We start from the raw sequence: 14,086 nt of genomic DNA on the forward strand, positions 1-14,086 counted from the left end.
CATTCGCTTATATATGTTGTAAGATCAAGCAACAGGCACTTTATTGGCTTTTTATTATAAACTGACATTGCCTTTAATGCCAGTAATCTACTAGTTTTAACATTGCACTTTGAATGTTTGTAGTAGTCTAACATGAGTATTTGCCAGGCATTTTAATGCGCAATCACTGAACATAGTGTTTTATGCGTTGCTATTTTTTTATAAATACGCCTATTAAGTAAATTTCTTCACAAAAACATCTTCACTGTTTCTATCCTAAGAGCATGTTCATTTCATTTAAAGCTGCACTCTGTAAAAATTTTTTTTTTATGTTAAAACTGTAAAAAAAAAATTCTTCAGGAGAAAAGAGCATTCAGAAATATGGTGTGTGCTCCGAGTCGCCCTGCACAGCCTGAAATTCTGAATTCAAAAGTCAGAGATGTCGAGTCAGATTTTGCGTGAGTCCTTTGGAACACACCACATCCTAATGTTTATGTCTTAAAAGCAAAATCAACATTATAGTGATGAAGATATGATGACAATAGCAGATCATTTATACTTATATCTTAGGAAAAAACATCTCTCACCAAAGTTCTCTTTGAATACTTTTTCAATGATCTCGCAATCATTAGATTCATCCGCTCGCGGGGGTCCGAAGCAAAACCAACATTACAAAATTTCCACCAAAGATGTCTCCAAATCCCCTTAACTTACATAGTGTAGCTTTAACACAATGACTGCTACTGTTACCAACTAGGGAAATTTAGCGCTGTTTCGGTCTCACTTTATTTGGATAGTTATTTTAATTATTTAAAGACATTCAAATTGTTCACAAATTATCTGGTAAGAAGGTCATAGGGTTAAAATTTGAATCAAGATTAGGTCTACGACTTGTGGAGGGTTAGAGTTGGGTTTTAGGTTAGAGTAAAGGCTAAATTGAGTTGAGGTTAGGGCTAGGGTTATGGTTAGGTTTAGGAAAAATTAAGGTGAATTTAATAGAAATTAAGTTGAATGTGCATTTTAGGTAAGTTAAGTATCTACAAAACATCTAAAGTGCACAAATAAGATGTTACCCTGTTTTGTAACTAAGCTAAGCTAGCTAAAGCTTCCACCTCAAGGACATTGTATGCAAAGGGGCATTACCTTGTCATGAGAAATCAAATTTGTGGTTTCATTAACTATTAACTTAATATTTATCAAAATTTATAAATTTATGAAGAAAAATACATTGTGACCTGATTTTATGGCCGTGAAGAACATATGCTATGGATACACATTCTTGTGACGTTGACGTTCTTGTGAACTACTGGTTTAATGCAGTGGACCCCAAATGTACATTTATCAGTCTTGTGATCCAGTATTTCAGGTGCAAGTCCAACTCAATGGCATGCCTACTGTGTTCCTGCCATTACTTTGACATGATCTGGGTCCTGAGCAACTATGTGTGTTGGGACCCACAGAGCAAGTTTCAAGGAGGTAATGACCCAAATGCCTGTTAGATAATCCCTCATTTCAGAGGAATTACAGGGATATATTACGCTGTAATGAGAGAAACCCAAAGCAGGAACTACAGAGGCTACTGTCAACACCTTTAGTTATGACCACAGACTACCTGAGGGGCTTGAGGGGGGCACAGGTTCACTGTTCTTTACAGTAATGCAGAAATCTGAATCCGTGGAGAAAGGAGCTGTCAAAGTGGGTGAAGGACCCAGAGAAGGATCAGTGATACTCATGTTTAAGGCAGACCTGGTCATTCCTGATGTCAAACAGTTCTCTATATACATTTCAGCTCAAAGGTGAAGCCCTCAAGGTTCGTGTTTCTATAGTATCAGGCCTAAAGAGGCTTTGACAAGGAGAGTACCCGAGAAGGTGACAAACAATTTGTTCAGCTACCTTCACTGTAAATGATAGTGATAATCCTCTAACCTGTCATAAAATCATGTTAAAGTGATAGTTTGGTGAAAAACATATCCATTTTCTCCTTAGTCCAAATATAAATGATCAGTCAAGACATGTTTAGTATCCAAAATTTGCTTCTTTTGGTTTGCGCTGGAGCTCCAAGGCTAATATAGCTAACATGTACTGAAAGCTTAGGGCTATCAGTTAGCATTGTGCAAACCACTAGCCTAAATCATCACATACTGAAAACCATATGGAGTTATATAGATTTGCTTATGTGGTTTCTGATGCTGTATGACATAACAAATTGACAAAAGGTCTGTTGCATAGCTAAAAACAGTAGCAGTCATCTTGAAGTAGGTCTGTGCCAGTTACAGAACCCTCTTATTCAGGTAACTGTGTGGAAAATAACTAAAGTAAATGGTTAAACCAAGACTTCTCTTTGGGGGCAGGTGCAGGGGTATTTATTTACTTTATTTCTTTGTTATCTTTTACTCCTTTACTTCCACAAAGCATTTACACACCTTTTCTTCCAGCAATTTTGAGGTGGTGCCTAACACAAACAAAGCGATAGTGTGTGAGTTAAAACTTAATCTTTGTCATATAAAAGAACATAATAACAGCACAGTACAGTACAGTAAATTTTGGTTTTAGTAAGATTTGTAAAAGTGGTTGCATTATACTGTGATCCTGAATTTGCCCACAAAACTATAATTAATCTAATAAGAAAGATCTGCCTTGAGCACCAGGCATGTTCAACCAGTGCAACTCAAAAGCTGAGTTTAGAGAACAATTTCATTTATGTTAGGTACAACAAATGTCATATTTATGTAGGATGTCATCCAACATGGTGTTACACCACTCCAGCACACACTTGACATTGTATATAGTGTTCTTAGTCTTGTGTGCAGCTGCTCAGCCATGGAAACCCATTTTATGAAGCTCCTGGCACACAGTTTTTGTGCTATTGTTACTTCCAGAGGCAGTTTGGACTCTGTAGTGAGTGATGCAACAGGCCATTTTTACACGCTACATGCTTCAACACTCAGCAGCCCCAATCTTTGAGTCTGCATGGTCTACAGTTTCATGGCTGAGCTGTTGTTGCTCCTAGACACCTCCACTTCACAATGATAGCACTTACAATTGACCAGAGCAGATCTAACAGGGCTGAAATTTAATGGACTGACTTGTGGCAAAGGTGGCATCCTTTGGCAGTGCCACGTTTAAAGTCACTGGGCAACTCATTCTACTGTCAATGTTTGTCTATGGAGATTGCATGGCTATGTGCTTGATTTTATACACCTGTTAGCAGTTGGGTGTGACTGAAACAACCAAACTCAATAAATAGGAGGGGTGTGCACATACTTTTTATGAATAAAGGAGGTATTAGTTTTGTAAAACTAGAAAAAATTTGATTCACAATGAATGGCTCCACCAAACATTTCAGAAAATGTGGGAGACCAACAATTTTTATATAAAAGTGCATATACACCATAACATTATGACCCTCTCCTTGTTTCTACGCTCATTGTCCATTTTATCAGCTCCACTTACTATATAGGTGCACTTTGTAGTTCTACAATTACAGACTGTAGTCCATCTGTTTCTCTGCATACTTTGTTAGCCCCCTTTTACCCTGTTCTTCAGTGGTCAGGACCCCCATGGACCCTGTATGATATAATGCTGTGCATTGCTCTCTTTATCCCAAAAAATATTTTTTGATGACTGCCTGGCCTTGTGGCCATCTCATTCGAAACTCCAACAGACAGATCTTTTTTGTGAAAACACAGATTACAAATTTAGGAAGGAAAAGCAAAAAAGGAAGTGATGAAAAATGCAGGCGCTCACCTGTAAAATCCTCTGGGCACTCGCAGGTGTATCCTCCCTCACGGCTGCGGCACCGGCCGTTGTTTTTGCATGGCGCTGAATAGCACAGGTCTATCTCAGTCTCGCAGTAATCTCCAGTGAAGCCGTCGGGACAGCGGCACCGCAGGCCGTTCACGGGGTGGATGGGCCTGAACAGCAGTGTGCTGGAGGCCACAAAGGGGGCGGAGCTGTCGAACTTCAGCACCGACACACACTTCATGTAGTTTTCGCAGGGTTCACGCAGGCAGATGTTGTCGTCGAAGGGCAGCACGTGCTGGGTGGAGATGAGCCTCAGCAGGGAGCGGTTCAGGTACAGCTGCTCCTGTAGCTCCTCAGTGGGAAAGAAGCGTCCCGGGCCACCGCCAGGCTTCAGGGCCGAGAAGGTGACGTTGAGGATGGGAGCGCCAACATCTGTGTCGTTCTGCACATTGAAGACGAAGATGCCATCGCGGCTGGTGGACAGCACAGCTGCCACACCCTCAGCAAACAGGCCCAGCAGAGGAGAGAGGAAGCGCTTCTGAGACATGTTCTCCAGCCGTACAGTGATGCTGTTGGTCAGCATGTCATCTGTGATGATGGTGACACGCAGTGTGCACAGAGCAGAAACCTGGTGGAGACCATCTGAGTACACAGAAAAGACAGAGGAGCTCTGAGACTTCTGGAGATTCAACTGCACTGATTGTGTAATGTTATAATTGTATAGAAATGACATTGATATTCAATAAGGTATGTATTTATGTCTTGGCCAAAATAAAATTCTATGCTAATTTCAAATGTAAAACATTTTATTGTCTATTTTCTGTTACTGTGCAAATAGTTCCTTCTGTCAGGTTTGCATATTAAGTGTATTTTTACAAGTAATTCCAATTTGTACCAAAATAATCATATCAAACCAAACTGAGGCAAATTTTCGAAAAAGATTTCATGATGCATTTTTATAAGACAACACTGATGTGCAGCCCCTTGGTCAGATTCTGAAGAAGCGTGGGACAGCAGGCCTACATCAAATTCTGAACCTATTGTTGCCCTTAAACAAGCTTTTCGGTCAGCAGTTGTGATGATGGAACAATTAAACAAACTAGAATAGCCAGAAACAAACAGAATACAATGCAGCAAACAAGATGGTCTGTGAAATAGTTTTGACAGGAACAAAACAAAATTCGGGTTAACGGGGCAAGTATTAAAAAAGCTGAGCTGAACTGTCACTAGAAAGAGTACTACTTTTTGTGGCAGAGGGATTTGACAGTATTACTTAGTTCTTTATTCTGCAGAATTGTTATATAAACGAGGTTGTGTGTTATTAGAAGTAATATCTTCGCTGTGATTATCTGCGGTTCTCACCTTCAGTTTGTGCCTGCGACCTAATCACAGTTATGATGTTAAATGTGATAACTCACTTCCTTTCGTGTTCTATTGCTTAAATTTGTTGGAATCCTGATAAATTTTGTTACACTGCATCACAACGAGCTCTTCTGAGTATAATGTTGATATTGTCAGCACTTAAATAACACTGACCAGCTGAAATGTTTCATTACAAACAGAGCATAACTAGTGCTGTTTGATTGGACGTAGTGCAGTACAGTATGTAAAATGTTAAATAAAAATATTTTTATTTGTAGTATTTTTTTATCTTCTGCCCCAATTTATCAAACCCCAGTAAAACTAAATATTGTGATGCATATCATAAACCATAAAAATGTCTTTAAGTATCATGATGTTTTTGTCCATATCGCCCACTCCTAGTTCTTATATGTAAGTACCCTTTGACACTGTATTTTGTCTGATTTACCCCTCCCACCTGCTCTCTTTTGACTAATGAGCGTCCACTGAAATGCTCACACAAAATTCTGCTAGCTGCATTTTTAATCTTAGGCTTATTTCTATTTGTGAATGCCATCTGCTAGATTTCAGGGAGCAACCCAACAAAACTAATGCAGGCTAACAATGGCTAAGAGAAAAGACTGACTGTGTTACCAGTGTGGATTTTACCAGTGTGGATTTTAGAATGGTTTATGTACAATGTAAAGTATATATATGTATATATATATCTGTGTTTTTAAAAAAATTATTAAAAATTCTGCTATTCGAGTTTTGGTTTTTAGATTTGGTTACCGCTTTTCAGACAGATTATGAGTTCATTCTCAGTGTTATACAGCTTTGATTATTCTAGAATCATCTGCAGCTCCATTCATCTTTGAATTTTTTTTTTTCACAGCTTCCTACTAATTATTTAAAGCATACAAAATATTAGCTTCATATTATAATAATTTAAAGCATGTATCTGCAACAAAACTGGGTTTATATCAATGAAAACAGTGATTTCAATCTTCTGTTTGGTGATTCCAAACATTTGGATGGTGATGTTAAACATTTTGAACATGTAAATCATGTTTTGAAACTGGATTTTTATTCATGCAGAAATGATGTACACATTTGAATACAGTGCATCACTTTTCTCAGTGTGCTTTTTTTCATCTGCCTTTACAGCACTGCAACACCTCGCTGTAATAAAACATGTCAAACGTGTTAACAGACATGTTCAGTCTGCTGCTTTAAAGCTATGAAAGAAAAGCTCCCTGCTTTGAGCTCCTGAATGAAAAAGAAACTCGAACACTAGATCATTTTCTCTCTGCTGCTGGACAGCAATGACCAATCCTCGAGCACCACTTCAACATGTCCAACAGGCCGTGAGAGTGTAAGAGCCGTGTACTACATCTGCTCTCCTCACCATGATGGCTGTGCTCTATTGTCTGTCTCTGTTTAAAGCATTGTTGAGGTCTAGTGTATTCTCTTATCCCTCCTGTTCAGCCCTGTGAAAAAGGCCCCACTATCATTTGAATGGAGAGAGCTATAATTGCTGGACAATGAGGAGATGTTTCCACTCTGTTACACTGTCCTTTCACATAGAGTCAGCCCGGCCAGACACGCAGTCGTAGACATAACATACGTTTCTGCCTTAGTTCACACAAACACATACAAGAACAAATGCAGATTTGCTATAATCAGAATGCACAACCACAACAAAATACAGCAGGCAAAACTACTAAGGCTAGACCTTGACAAAAGGCCCATATTCTATACTTTTCTTGTGTTTTTATTTTTTTCCTGAGGTCCACTTATAAAGTTTGTGTGGTTTCATGTACCAACAATAGTCATAATTCATTTTCACATGATCATTTTCCAACCTCTCTTTATATTTTAGAATTAAACAACCTGCACCTTAAGACTGATATATATAGATTAGCCCAGGCTAAACCACTTCTTACAATGCCAGCATGAATGGGTGGGGCTAAACTCCAGTAAGCTAAACAGGCAGATCTTTGTAAATGAATTGGTTTTCATTCAATATACATTCAATATAGGCTGTTTCAGGTTAATTTTCAGTGTAGTACATGAGCCATATGGACTGAGTAATGAGTGTATTTTGAAACTTTAACCGTGTTAACACGCTACAGTAAAATTCTTGTATTTATATCAAGAAAAGAGGTGGCGAAGTTTTAATATTGACCCTTTGACAGTCAGTCAACTCTAATTACTAGTGATGCATCAACATGGGAATTGTGGGCCGATGCTGAAACTAAACATCTGTCCAATGCTGATAACTTTTTTAAGAATTACATGCCAGTATTGATATGATTCTGATATTATAGTGCATCCCTACTAGTCATATTCAGTGCTAAAAGAAATAATCTAGCATTTCTCAATTTAAAAGTTGTTGACTCAAAGCACAATTATAATGTAAGTCAATGGGCAACTGCTTCAGCGTCTGTCCACTGGCTTGTGTTATCAGGAAGCTCTGAGTCAATGAATTCTTGATCTTTTACTAAGTAATAGAATTAGTAAAATCACCCTGTACCCTGAGTATTTAGGGTACTTAGCACCCTAAGTAGGAAGTTAAAGGCTGAAACTATCGCTGTGGTAATCGACTGTATGCTACAGATGCAGAAAATACTACTGCACTATTCAATGGTATGTTGTATGTATGTGCAGTTTTAGCTCCTATGGAAGCCCATTCTTTCCAGTGAGGGGAAAAAAAATTACCTACTTTCTGTCTCAAAATAATTATTTATTTTTCTCTAAATATTGACTTACTAGGTCAAAATAATGACTCGTAATAATGTGTTATAATAAAAAAATTCCCACACATTAATGACTGATTATTTTGACATGTTTGAGATACTAAGTCAATATTTGCAGAAAACAAACTTATTATTTTATGAAACTGTGTATATTGTATATAATACTAGAGAGACACGAGTAGCTGGAAACAAAATTCTTGTGTGTCAACACACTTGGCCAATACCACACGTATACCTTTTTTGGCAATTATATTTAGATTTCCTTTGCATGAGACACATTCTCAGAAACTAAAAAATATATATATTAAAAACACTAATATTAGCCAAGTTACTGACAAAGTCAGATAATGTATCTGTTTCTTTAGTCACTCTTTTTATCCAGAAAGAGCTTGAAAACACCAAAAACCATGATGAAACTCCATAAACGCCATAAGTTTTTGCTAACTTACAGTAAGATTTATGAGGCCAAATGCTGACATTGTCAAAAAGCGGATCTCTATTACAGTGCAGTTCAGCGAGTGCTAAGAGGTTTGCATGCTATGTGTTTGCTTTTTAATGAGGTATGCATTAAACTCCACTTTTCTGGTCATAAATTCTGTGGTGGTCATTCTGTACTACATCTAGTAAAGTGGGCTGCTCTCTCTTTCACTCCTTCCCTCCACTTCCTAATAACCGAAATTGAATGGCACAAGAGTGAAGCAAACTTACAGGCAGACTACACTGACATATGCAGAGTAATTCTAGAGGCAGATATTAGCTAATAGCACAGAGGAAACCCAGCTGATCCAATATATCCAACACACAGGGGAATATTTATAATTACATTAGGATAACACAATGCTCACTAATGACTTACACTGAGGCTAAAGGGATGTAAGGCTGTTTAATGGCATACTGCACTTCTTAAAGATGTGTTCAGGATAAGTGCATGTGGTTTTAGGTTTGCAAACACAGAAACTGGACTTCCAATCTCTGTAAATTCCTCTCCCATTCTTTCTAGCAGGCAGTAAAAACAAAGCTCTCTTCACGTACTTAACTTGAGTGTGGTCTTGGCGTACTTCCAGTTCAGAGGCAAATTATACTGTCACAAACCTGTCAAACAGCTGCAGCTGAACTGCTACTGCATATCAGCAGTGGATTTGGTGTTACATAGCAATAGGTGGTCCAGCTGCAACATGTGGCTTTTTATAAGACCCTAATATTTAAAACACGTATGAATGAAATGATTCTCACATTTGAGAAACGAGCAGAATTTAATAGGCAACAAATCAAACGTACACAATTTTCCATTTAGTCGACCAGCCAATAAATGAGTCCAACCTTTGCTTCTTTTGTTTAGTGCTAGAGCTACAAAGCCAAAGCAGCTAATAAACAATAAAACTCAATAGTCACTCAAATATTTTCTTAACTCGCTTAAACCACATCCAGCTTTTCATTAAGAGGTGATTTAAGATATAGTATGATTTACTGTACAAAACATTACATTATTACATTACAAACATTAAATTTGTTTATTTGACAAAACCTTCTTTTATAATAATAAACGTAACACTGTTTCACTTTTTTGGCCATCAGTGACTTAGTTCAAGTTACAGGTAATCACTTAAGTTAAATTTCTGGTATGTGGTGCTGATTAGCCAGCACTTTAAAAAAGGTGCTTGAAATTTTTGATTGACTTGCTTTTACATCAGCTCAGACAGGGTTTAAAGTGATGCTTTAACCAAAAATGTACCCCATATGCAGTTGATTAGCCAAGACATTAGTGGTGTCTAAAGTTTACTTCTTTAGTTCTGCGCTGGAGCCAAAAGGCTAATGTAGCTAATAAGGACTGGAAACAGCCACCAGTACAGAATAGCATAAAACTCACTGAGTTGTTAAGTAATTTCAAAAGGACTTGCTTATGTAATTTCTGATACTATATGATATACATACTGTTATCTGAATAAATGGACAGAAGTACAGACAAGATTAAGCATGGTTGTTACTACCGCTTTTAGCTAAGCAATGTACATCTGTATATTTTTTAAAACAACAGCATCTGATCATAATATTGACTTAATCAAATCTGAAGGAAACACCAAATTTTATGAACATTTTGATAAATATTTAGTTCTAAAAACTTCAGATCTACAATGTAGGACCTTTCAAGTCCTGACAGACAGTCTGAGAAGCCAAGAGGCTGGACAACAAGCTGCCAAAAGCTTGAAAAGCACCAGTCAACTAACGCCAAGACACATGTCTCTCTTCACGGGCAGTGGTCGGGGCAACATCATGACTGAAGGCTGACCTAAATATGTGTGGCACTGAGCCAACTGGCCTCCAATACACAATGGGCACAGCTGAGACTGGGGACAGAGAGTGCCCATTGCAATGCGGGTGGGCTAGCAAAGTCTCCTAGATCTTACCACCATGATTTAAAGAGAAGATTAGAACTACAGGCTGGCAGAGACCAGACATCAAATACACTTTCTCAAAATAAAATTTCTGGCCAAATTTCTAAGAGAAACAGGGTCAGCATTAGATTGATGGAGTACTGCTCTGAAACAGATTAAACAGAATGTCTATAAACTCTATCAAAAGATAACAGAAAGTAACCAATGAAGCAGGCAGTTTAAAGTGATTGATTTTAAAGTTATTGATGTTCTTCAGGCTGAATCAAGGCTTTCACATTATCCAACAAATGTAGATACCTTTGCTCAAAAATAATGCAGGTCATTCCTTAAGCACATCACATCAAAGACTCACCAGTGTGTTTTTAATATATTGCAACTGCACTAACTGCACTACAACTGCACCATGGTAGTTTTTCTGTACTGTGCAGCCCTAACCAGAATACTGAACTAAGGCTTTAAGTTCTCTCTATAGCACATGTGTCAGGATCCAGTCCTCGTGGGCCAAAACACTGCAGACTTCAGCACACTGCCTCATTAAATACACTTAAATCTGCTCATCAGCTAATCAGCAAGGCCTTAATGAACTGAATTCAGAGCATTAGATGAGGGTAGATGCTAATATCCACTTTGGCCTGGAAGGTCCCCAGTTTGACATGCCTGCTCTGTATGCACTCTTTCCATTACAAAAGTGACAATTAGTTCCATTTGGAAAGAGTTAAATAGTTCATTTGGGCACAATTTTACGCCTTCTAAAGTTTGTTATGATCATACAATTTAGGCTGATGATTAATTGCCCTACAAATAATTGCGGGCAACAATTTAACTGCCTTTTTGTTCACTGTATGCAACTAGGAAAGTACAGGCCTAAGGTGGTCATACAGCTATCTAGCTTTCTAGCTTAGTAGCTCCCAACTTATTACAAAAACAGCTTGAGCTCAAATAAACAGACATTACCCACCACTGCCCTCTATAGGTTTAATAGCATTGGTCAGAATTAGAAATTTTGCTGTTTTCATACAAACGTGGTATGCTTTAAAAAAACGTGTTTTCTGTTTTTATTTACAGGCGTTTTTCTCAAGCCAATTCACATTCTGTTTGTTGTGACGTAAACATACTGTGAAAAATGACTGCGAACAGCTCAAATAAATGCAATCAGCTTAAATTACTTAAAAGTCAGAACACGTAATAGTTGTGACTGGCCTAAATATTTGTATGTTTCTTAAATATTCATCAAAAGAATCTGAAATTCTGTATGTGACTTTTCCCCCAGTACTGTTCAGCCCTACCTCAAATCAGGTAATCAGGGTCTGTCTTATATCAGCTCTGTTACTTCTTCTCTGTTACTGCAAATCTTCTCCACATATGTTTCAGGCGTATTAAACCCCCATTTTGCCTTGGCATGGCTTCTGTGGAATGCGGCGAAGGTGCACTCAAAGAAAGTTAATGAACAAAGGCTTCTCCCATAGAGTGCATGGTCTAAGTGCTTCATAATGGGGCCACACCTCTCCACACTGCCCTCATGAATCTGTTATGGATCTTGTTAACATCAGCAGTGACAGGCCTGCTTTGGCCCCTCTCAGCACAATCAGCAAGAAACAGCGGTAAGCAGCATGCAGCGCATTCCTGCCTCCACAGCTGTGGGTGCTGCTTTTTATGGGCATTTCTGAGTTTATGAGCACTGTTGTAAAAGCAAAGTCTTGGTAAATGTAATAGAGCTAGCAAGTGTGAAATATGATAAATCATGTATCAGTGTTTACATGTGTGGTTACGATGGGATGTCAGTGCTTATATGCCGGAAATGGTCAAAATGAAAAAAAGCAACAGTCAAAATGAAATTAAACCAACTAATTAAAACAATGCATATAAAGTTAGCTGTGTTCAGGTGATTATTTCTGTTTTGAGTGAGCATCAGACGGAAATCCCGGGGTTTCAAGTGCAGAAAAGCTAATGGTCAGAAGAAAAAACTTAATCTGGAGGCCTCAGTATGCAACACCAGTCATAGTACAGCTGAGACACACCCCGTATATTGCATGAGATCAAATACAAAGCTCAAAAAACCTGAATGCATTTTTGAACATACATTCAAAGGGGAATTCCACAGATTTTTCTCATTCAATGGTTGAGATGTAACCAAATTCATTTAGAGCAGTTTGATGACCAATAGCCGTTTTATTTACTGTCCAAAACCAACAGTGAACATGTGTCTTCTGAGTTTTTTATGCAATTTGGATTTTAAAAAACTAGTTTTCTTTAGGGACTATTTCGCCTTGCAACACCAACACCAATGTCTCAGACATCACAGCATGCATTTCCTGTAACTGTTTCTTGTAACAACTTTCTGTGAGGTTGCTTATAATGGCATTCAAATCTTCAGACATCTGGTTTCTTTCACCACCAGGGTAAACCATTCTGACTCAGTAAGTTTTTACAGAACAGCATTTCACATAATTTGTTTACATCTTAATCATTTAATTGTATAGAAAATGAGAAAAAAATATGTAATTCCCCTTTAAACAGGGTTAGGATGTAATGGAATAAAGTATTATGAGTACATAGTTAGAATACAGAACTTAATCATGTAAATTCAGTCCACATAGAATACTGTTACTTACAGTTTACAGTTAAATTTTAGGAGAATATTTTTGCAACAGTTACCCACTAAATAATAAAAATACAAGCTTTAAAAGAAACACCATTAATACTAATTTATTTATTTTGAAATCAGCACACGGTGTGTAGCAAACATGCTTATTAGACAGAGTATAAAGAAGAACTTAACAAAGCTTCTTTTCAAACACTGAACTGCAGCTAAAGCCTGAGATAATAAAGATAAATCAATATGATGTGCCAGTAAAAGTTATTTATCTGTGTTACTATAAACTTATTTGAGGGATGACTGAACTGAAACGTCTCCTTAATAGTAGACAAAGTTTACATGACTAGCCAATTGCCTCACTGAGGCTAACTTGCTGAAGGTGAGTGTATTCTGTTCCGCTCCTAACTGACCCTTCTTTTCCTTCTGCAGTGAGTGGTTACTTGTCTATCATAGGTGTGACGCACGTCCCAGTAGTGAGTCAAAGGCGAGGGCATGTTTAAACAAAAAATTGAAACCTGCCTTAGTTTAGGAAGGTAGCAGTAAGAAATACTGAAACTGAAATTTAGATCATTTCGCAGTGTTGCAACATGAACTGTGACCAAGCGCATTAGTTAATGTAGCAGTAAAAACATCTGCAGAAGTCCTTTCACTAAGCGTGAAATCACAAAGGTTTTATTTATTGGGAAATGAATGTCCTGTTCCCCCAGCTGAAATGGAGATTTTTCATTGGTTCTGCTGCTCTCTATCTATGTGTACCTACAAGTCTGCGGTCCGTGTAGTTTGAGGGGGGAGGTGAGGGGAGTTCAGTGTGAGTGCCCCTAACTCCATCACAATAGCAGAGGGGCATCATCTTAGTACGTTGAAAAGTGGTGGGTCGTCCCCTTGGGTCTGGCAGCTCTGGCAGCAGATGATATTTGACTAAAGTCATAGGCCACACTGCCTGGCTATTATGACATTCTGGAGCTAAATTGAGGAAATTTCCAATTATCGGGGGCCAAGCACTTAAGTGACCTGGAATGCTCCATTTGTTTCTCTCTGTTTAAGGTTCTACTGATGGAATGTGGAGTTTTGGGCTTAAATAACAGCATATAATACCCTTTGGCCTTTGTACAGGCGCAGTCCAAAGAGAAATCCTCAGAAGACCTTTTGTCAAATATTAGGCGGTATCCAATGGCAACCATTTGTGTTTCATGTGAAAATTAAGAATAGACATTGAGCAGGAGTGCTACTAAGCTGCATTTAAGAGTAGCTGTGGCATAACAATGGCAAGCTAA

General features: G+C 38.1%; 1 protein-coding gene across 1 annotated transcript in view; it reads right to left on the reverse strand.

Annotated features, from left to right (window-relative positions):
• Window positions 1-14,086, reverse strand: part of celsr1b (cadherin EGF LAG seven-pass G-type receptor 1b) — an 81,737-nt gene that overhangs the window by 56,399 nt on the left and 11,252 nt on the right. The window contains 1 exon segment of the mRNA XM_036568344.1: window positions 3,727-4,365. Coding sequence (XP_036424237.1) covers window positions 3,727-4,365 — 639 coding nt within the window.

The sequence above is a fragment of the Colossoma macropomum genome, unplaced genomic scaffold, assembly GCF_904425465.1.
Source record: "Colossoma macropomum unplaced genomic scaffold, Colossoma_macropomum, whole genome shotgun sequence".
Lineage (NCBI taxonomy): Eukaryota > Metazoa > Chordata > Actinopteri > Characiformes > Serrasalmidae > Colossoma > Colossoma macropomum.